We start from the raw sequence: 7,500 nt of genomic DNA, 5'->3' as shown, positions 1-7,500 counted from the left end.
TGACTGGTGCAGGAAACAGGAGGGGAGGGGCCAGCTCACTAGTCAGTGAGCATCATGTAGCTGTCGCTCAGCTCGGCCCTGAGTTGGCAGAAATGCGTGTGTGAGTGTGTTTGGGAGGAGGTGGGTGTATGTTCAATGTATGCGTCAGTAGGTCTGCATGTATGCGTTACTGCATGCTAATACGTTATTGCTGATGTGTGTGTGTGTGTGTGTGTGTGTGTGTGTGTGTGTGTGTGTGTGTGTCACAGTCAGTGTAGCTTACATAATTTGTATGTGTTTGATTGTGTGTCTCAAGTGGGGTTTATATAAAGCTGTCGAGCAAGTGTTTGTGTGTGTGTGTGTGTGTGTGTGTCTGTCTGTCTGTGTGTCTGTGTCTGTGTGTGTGTGTTTGTGTGTGTTTGAGTCTGTGGGGTAGCAGTTCTGGCTCTCATGAATAAGCAGCTCTGTCAGGTTGAGTAACAGGCCTGCTTATTCATGAAAGAGCAACAGGCTGCCTCTCCTACACACACACACACACACACACACACACACACACACACACACACACACACACACACACACACAAAACACACATGCATGACAGTTTTATGGAAGCTCCTCTGAAAATATACTCACATTAACAGTGTGAGTGTAATTGGCTTTACTGTACGTGTCTAATGCAGGGTTACTGTCATTTGTGACTCAGCATGCATGTGTGTGTGTGAGGACCTGTGTGTGAGTCTTGGGGAGAAATGGGTGTGTAAGAGGGGCTGTATGTCTTGATATGTGGATTGTGTGTGTGTGTGTGTGTGGATCAATTGAGTGGATCGACCCAATGCGCCAGTGCAAAAACACAGCACTGCGGACCTCACCATGAGAACACAGACAGTCTGACCTTTACTGTTCACTTTTCACTGTGCGTGCGGGTGTGTTAGCCTGACGAGCCAGACCCACATTAAAATGTAGGATCTGGGCACTCACCGTTCGCAGTGCTCAGTCCGAGGGGCGGGATAATCGGTTGTCTTTCAAATTCCCTCTGCACGCAATAGGACAGCTATGAGTCCCATGCGTTTCCCACCAGCGGAGCTAGTTGGCTAGTTCAAACTTTTGCCAACTAAATAAAAGCTTAACTCGTGTCACACTGTTCGCCAACAGCAACATCCATCTTATTTGTTTTCAAGTAGCAGGGAATTCAAGCCAAACCGTTGCAACTCTGCCATCAATCATTATGTTAAGCCCGCCTAACAACTCTATACACGATTTGATTGGCCTGATAGAAGTTTAATTTTTCGAGCTCACAAGCCAATGGAGAGTTGCTAGACTAGCCCTGGCAGCAAATGTATTTTGCTGCCGCTAGGGTGCGTCTAGATTTCTAGGCTAGGTGTGTGTCTGTGTATTCCTTGAAAATTGTCTTCATGCTGTGTATACGTTCCCAAGTGTGATTCCCATGTTCACAGCTGAGTGTGTGCCTTCATTCCTTGTATATGTATTAACACTCTGTGTGTGTGTGCATGTATGTGTATGTGCGTATGTATGTGTGTGCGTGTGTGTGTGTGTTTGTGTGTTTTTGCTTTGTCCTCAGTTGAGTGTTTGTCTGACGGCTCTGGTAAAGACGGAGAAGGAGGCTGAGGTGCGCCGGGCTGCAGTCCATGTCATCACTCTACTGCTCAGGGGCCTCAGCCACACAGCCACACAGGTGTGTACACACACACACACACACACATTCTCATACACACACACATGCTCACTCTATCTCACTCTCTCACATACACACACACACACATGCTCTCACACATACATGCACACACCCACACACACACACACACACACACACACACACATGCTCACACATGCTCACACACACACACACACACATGCTCACACACATACACACATGCTCACTCTCTATCTCACTCTCTCTCATACACACACACACACACACACACACACACACACACACACACACACACATGCTCTCACACACACACACACACTTGCACTTGTGTATATACTGCACAAATGCAAGTGCACATAAACACATTAGTCGTCGCGCTCACTCAGACAGTGGCAAACACACAGGACTGCAACACACTGGACTACATAGCAACAGTAACCATAAACATTCTCAAACTATAACTCTGTAAAGAGAATTTGTAGAAGCAAAGGTCAAAAGATGAGTTTTAACACACTTCCTGAAAATCTTTAAACTATGGCTAGAAAAATCAGAAAATTTAACATCATCCCACCAATGAGGAACCTCAGACTAAAAGATTCTTGATTGTGATCTCTTTGTATTGATGGAAGACGTATGATATTTTAAAAGTTCCCTCGAAGATTTATTGGAATGGATTGCAGTCAAATGACAGCTGCTCGGTCCTCTCATCCAAAACTGAATCAAACACACTGTTGCCTTCCCTGCCAAATTCTCTTCAGAAATTGTGTCTGAAAGTATTTGAGTAGGATTTTGCAAGAGAAGAGAGGTTTTTTTAACCAAAACTGTGTTGTCTGAGTGTCATGATCATAGTCAAGGTTTGAGCAAACAAGCCAAACTGTGTTTGAACTCTGAAGCCATGGCAGTCAGCTCTTTGGCTTAAAAGGGACAATAGGGTGTGTGTCTCCACCAAGCATGAGGGTGACCTGGGGTGACTGTTGCTTTAGAGAGCTATAATTGAAATAAATTACCTATAATAACCGTGGCTCGCATCTGTGCCCAGACTTCCAACAGGTGAAATGTCGGCCTCATACTGGGCAGTATCATACAGTATAATTTGAGCTCTCCCTTAAAAGGATGTGCTCTTTCTTTCTACTCTCTCTCTTTCTCTGTGAGTGTGTGTTTGAGTTTGAGTGTGTGTGTTCGAGTTTGACATGCAGGCTGTGTTTCACTGGTGTTCATGCATGCTCCATATTCATCAGCAGGTAAAAATATACTGCACCGTTGCTCAGCTTTGCTTTGAACAGGAAGTTGGAAATTTCAGTTAAGTGCAGTTGCGCTCATGCCTCTTCCCCTGAACACTAGATCAAAGCAGTATGTCCCTGCTGAACCCTGCAGGCAATGAGGGCAAAGAGTTCCCTAATATCACATTACAAACCTTAAACTGACATTTGTGCACTGCGATTGTGGATAATAAATATGATTGGACAGGAGACTGAAAGCCAGGCCTTCTCGTCCAACATTAGTGTGTGACCTCACAAATGCGCTTCTCAAAGAATGGTCAAAAATAAACACACTCCTAAACCTTGTGGAAAGCCTTCCCAGAAGAGTCGAAGCTGCTGTAGCTGCAAAGGATGGACCGACGTCATATTAAACCTTATGGATTAAGAATGGGATGTCACTAAAGTTCATATGAGTCAAGGCAGGTGACCCAATACTTTTGGCAATATAGTGTATAACAGTGTTGAAAGCATGTTCAAGCACAGAAATTCCCCTTGCTTTGAGTATACATGTCTACCATAGAGGACGCGGCGTGTATACATGTCTACCATAGAGGACGCGGCGTGTGTCTATCATAGAGTACACAGGTGAACAGCATCTCTGTTTCTGTGGTATGAGGAGTTGGCAGATTTTTTTTTTTCTCTTTACCTGTTTAAAATGACCATACATAATCACAACAGACATCTCTCGTACACACTATTCGACAGACATAAGGTAAACAATAATACAATAGATAAATAAATACTAACAAACAAAATACTATAAAAATATAAATAAATAAGAATAAAAACACAGGACCAAACCAAACAAAACACAAAATAAAGGGCATCCCATATTTTAACATGAATAGGACAGATCAACAGCACACATGGATAATGACAGCATATGAGTTGGCAGATTTTTAACCTCTTTGTCCTCCATGTTGTCTGCTCTCCAACTGGATTGAATTCAGTTCGTCGCCCCACATTCAGGATCTGCTGGTTCAGTTTCCGCGGTAACAGTGTAAGTTAGAAGCATGTCTGTGTACACAAACCCCTGCCGTGTGAGGATTAAATACTCAGAGTTAAAGTTTCTTCATCACTTACAAGTAGTGTGTGTGTCTGTCTGTGTGAGTGAGCGTTGTCAGCTGTGAGCGTTGTCAGAAGTTAAACAGCTTAACACCTCATCCCCAAATGCCTGTATGATGAACTACGGCACTAAGCTGTGATATTTAAATATCCATCACGTCTCTGTTTAAAGCGACATTTGATCACCCTCCGAGACGAGTCTGTGAGATCGAGTACAGGGTTGGCTGGCTGGCTCGCTGAGCAAATCGATATCTTCTCATAGCTTTTACTGGTAACTGACTGACTGGCATTTGAGTGTGTGTGTATGTACTGTATAAGTGCTGGTTTGAACGAGTGTGTAATTAGAGTAAGGAGGGTCTGTGTGTCTTGACTGTGTGTCGACCCGACGCACAAGTGAAGATCGCCCACAGGGCACCGAACTCTTCTCTCCCCTGCTTCGCCGAGGCGTCAGTCGGTCTCCTGTGTCCCCCTCAGCGGCGACCCACGGAGATAACACCTCAGCAGGAAGTGCCTGCTAATCTAGAGAGGATAGAGATTGGCCTGAGGTGCACTTTTTTACAGCATAAATGAATGCATTAGCCTGCTCACCATCGCTGACACAGTCTAATGAGGTGTGTTTTTACAATGCCGCGTCTCTCTCTCTCTCTTGCTCCGTGGCATCGAATGCAAATGTTATTCTTTGATGAGGTAGTGGAATGGCTGTTGAATCTGGCTCTCGGACAATAGAAATGCTTAGTGATGTGATTCATGGGCTATTTTTAAGGGCTGTCTTGGGACGCACAGAGATTGTGTGTGTGTGTGTGTGTGTGTGTGTGTGTAGAAAGTGTTTTATGTGGGGAAATTCTTTGGTCTGTGTGGACACAGGGAGACATAGCTGCTGTTTAAAAGCCAGCAGCAGGCTTTGGTGATGTGGTTTTGGTGTTAAGGGTCTGGTTTTCAGGGCTCTGGGTAGCTAGCTGGGAAGCTGGTGTTTTGGGCTGATGTTGCCTAACGGTCCCTAATTATCTGAGGGGTTCAGAAGACCTCTGTTATTAGTGGACTGGCCCCTCATCTGACCAGCATGGAAAGGGGCAGACAGTGCTCTAGGGACAGTGTTTACAACAACAGGTGTAATCTACTCTAATTCCTGTTGACATTGTTACTGCCCCTTTAGCATGGCTGGATCCTGAAGGTAGGGAATTAATGTTGTGTTTATGTTTATGCTGACACTTTTATAGATGCCAATTGCAAGGGTAAACCTCCCTCAAAGCAACTGGGGGTTAAGTGCCTTGCTCAAGGGTACAACGGTGGCAGTTGGGAATTGAACCCACAACTTTTGTGGCTACTACGTTGCTAGACGAGCTCCTTACCCACTACACATTAACCCCCGCCTTAATCATGTCCAGAACACAGGCTAGCTGGAGCTTAATGCAAAACTAGAGCAATTGGCATTAGCATAAAGCAGTTAAACTACCAAATTGATCTCATGACCTGTTGACCTAGGAGAAAGCATCTGCTGTGGGCAAGCTGGACAAATGATCCCTGCACCTTGACACTGTCTGATTTACAAGCTAAGGGCCTACTCATGCTCACTTCTTATTGGCAGTGGGCAGCGTTTAGCAAAGTGAGTGTGAGGGAATGCATTTGAGATGTGGTTTAACCATGCTCACATGAATCTTATTTGTCATTTTGTTGATCGCCTAGATTTTGTCGTTTTGGTTTCATGTTATGGTTTGGCAGATACTTTGATAGTGTAATAGCTGTGACTGTTGACAAAGTGGGATGGTTGGATGGATGGATGGATGGATAGGTGTATGGATGGATAGATGAATGGATGGACATAATAGCCAGATGTAGAAAGAGAAAGACAGAGACATTCTCAGGTGTCGCTGAGGAAGGCTCCCCTTTCATTTGTGTGAGTAGTGGTAGTCTTGCAGCTGGTTTGGGTGTAATGACACACACACACACACACACACACACACACACACACACACACACACACACACACACACACACACACACACACACACACACATACACAGTGGACCGGAAGGATTTGAGCTCGTTCAGACGTCTGTCAGTAGGAGAAGCAGACGAGTGGTGCGGTGCAGAGGCACAGTGGAGGTCGTGCCCAGCTGCTCCAGCTGTGTGTGTAGATGACCGGGTGACCCCCTCCACGCACTGTGCCTGCGAGCCTCTAATTTTAGACTCAGACGGGGGGTGGTAGACTAGTGCTCCACAGCATCAATAGCCTTTTTGTCATTCTTGTGTCGGCTGTCTTTCCCTCTCTCTCTCTCTCGCTCCGTTTCTGTCTTTCACTACCTTCCTCTGTTCTTGTCTTTTTCTCAGTTTTGTATCACAGTAAAAAAAATCTATGTTGACATGCACACATGGGGTCGCATAAACCCACACCCTTATTCTACACACACACACACACACTAACACACTTTCATACAGACACACAAATTTATGCAGGTGCGTTTTAGTCTCCATGTGCAGACATGATCTGTGTTTTGACCTCTCCTTTCTGTGCAGGTTCTGTCCGATGTCCTGCTGGACCTGTACCGGGCCCTGAAGTGGGTCGTGCGTTCAGACCGAGACGAAGTGGCCGTGCTCCATGCACAGTTAGCCCTGGAGGAACTGGACGACGTCATGCGCAAGTTCATCTTCCCTGAACAGAAGCTGGAGAAGAAGATTGTGGTCCTGCCATAAAGAGAGACGTAGAGGAGGTTCACAAGTGCTGATGTTGCTGCCATGTAAGAAGCCATTGCAACAGCCACCTCCAACATTTCAAATGGCCTTTTTAAGAGACTCATCAAGTTATGGATGCTACAATGATACAAACAGATTCATGAGTGCTGAGCAGTGGCTTACTAAAGCCAATGTATCAACTAAGGACTCTAAAACTGATTGATCAACTTAATGCATACTCTGTCAACAGCTGAAATATATAGTTTGTTTAAGCTCAACTTTTTTCAATTTATATAAACAGATCCATGTGTAAGACTGTGGCACACACTGAAGCTAGTAACCAGCCCAGTGTTAGGGGCGAGCAGCTCTTGGCATTTATGGAGACCAACACTCTGCTTGTGTGGCCATGCAAAAGTCATAGGTCAAGCAGAACAAAGATGACCGCCATCAGTCTGGTAGATTGGTCTCCTTTCAGGCAGGGCAGAGTATACAACGCTTGCTTGTTTGCCAAAGTATTCTCTGCGTTTGGGACCGGGGTCATGACATTAGGAACCCCCGGAGGGCCAGTTTATCACAGCTTTAGTGAAACTGGAACTTTCCATTCCAGCTTCTCGCCAGTCACCGTCCCTTTGATCAGCTGTTTGCTCTCCTTGGTCAGGCATCTGGCCAACAACAGTGATGGAAAAACACCACAGGGGTTACAGCCAGTTTCGTCACACGTTTTAAGGTCAAAGATATATTTTTATAAGAAACGATTATGGAAATTGAAATAATATAGAGATGGGAAAACGTCCTTTCTTATTGATAGTAAATGGATGTTAAAAATATTCATTATATAGACAAACATTATAC

General features: G+C 45.0%; 1 protein-coding gene across 1 annotated transcript in view; it reads left to right on the top strand.

Annotated features, from left to right (window-relative positions):
- The window catches only part of tango6 (transport and golgi organization 6 homolog (Drosophila)), a 27,822-nt gene that overhangs the window by 20,054 nt on the left and 268 nt on the right, over nucleotides 1-7,500 (top strand). The window contains exons 17-18 of the mRNA XM_048257910.1: nucleotides 1,562-1,675; nucleotides 6,493-7,500. The exon at nucleotides 6,493-7,500 is cut by the window's right edge and continues 268 nt beyond it. Coding sequence (XP_048113867.1) covers nucleotides 1,562-1,675; nucleotides 6,493-6,669 — 291 coding nt within the window. The 3' untranslated portion in view covers nucleotides 6,670-7,500. The remainder of the gene's footprint in view (nucleotides 1-1,561; nucleotides 1,676-6,492) is intronic.

The sequence above is a fragment of the Alosa alosa genome, chromosome 11, assembly GCF_017589495.1.
Source record: "Alosa alosa isolate M-15738 ecotype Scorff River chromosome 11, AALO_Geno_1.1, whole genome shotgun sequence".
Taxonomy (NCBI): Eukaryota; Metazoa; Chordata; class Actinopteri; order Clupeiformes; family Clupeidae; genus Alosa; species Alosa alosa.
Note: the sequence above shows the minus strand (reverse complement) of the source record. Positions and strands in the feature narration are given on the sequence as shown.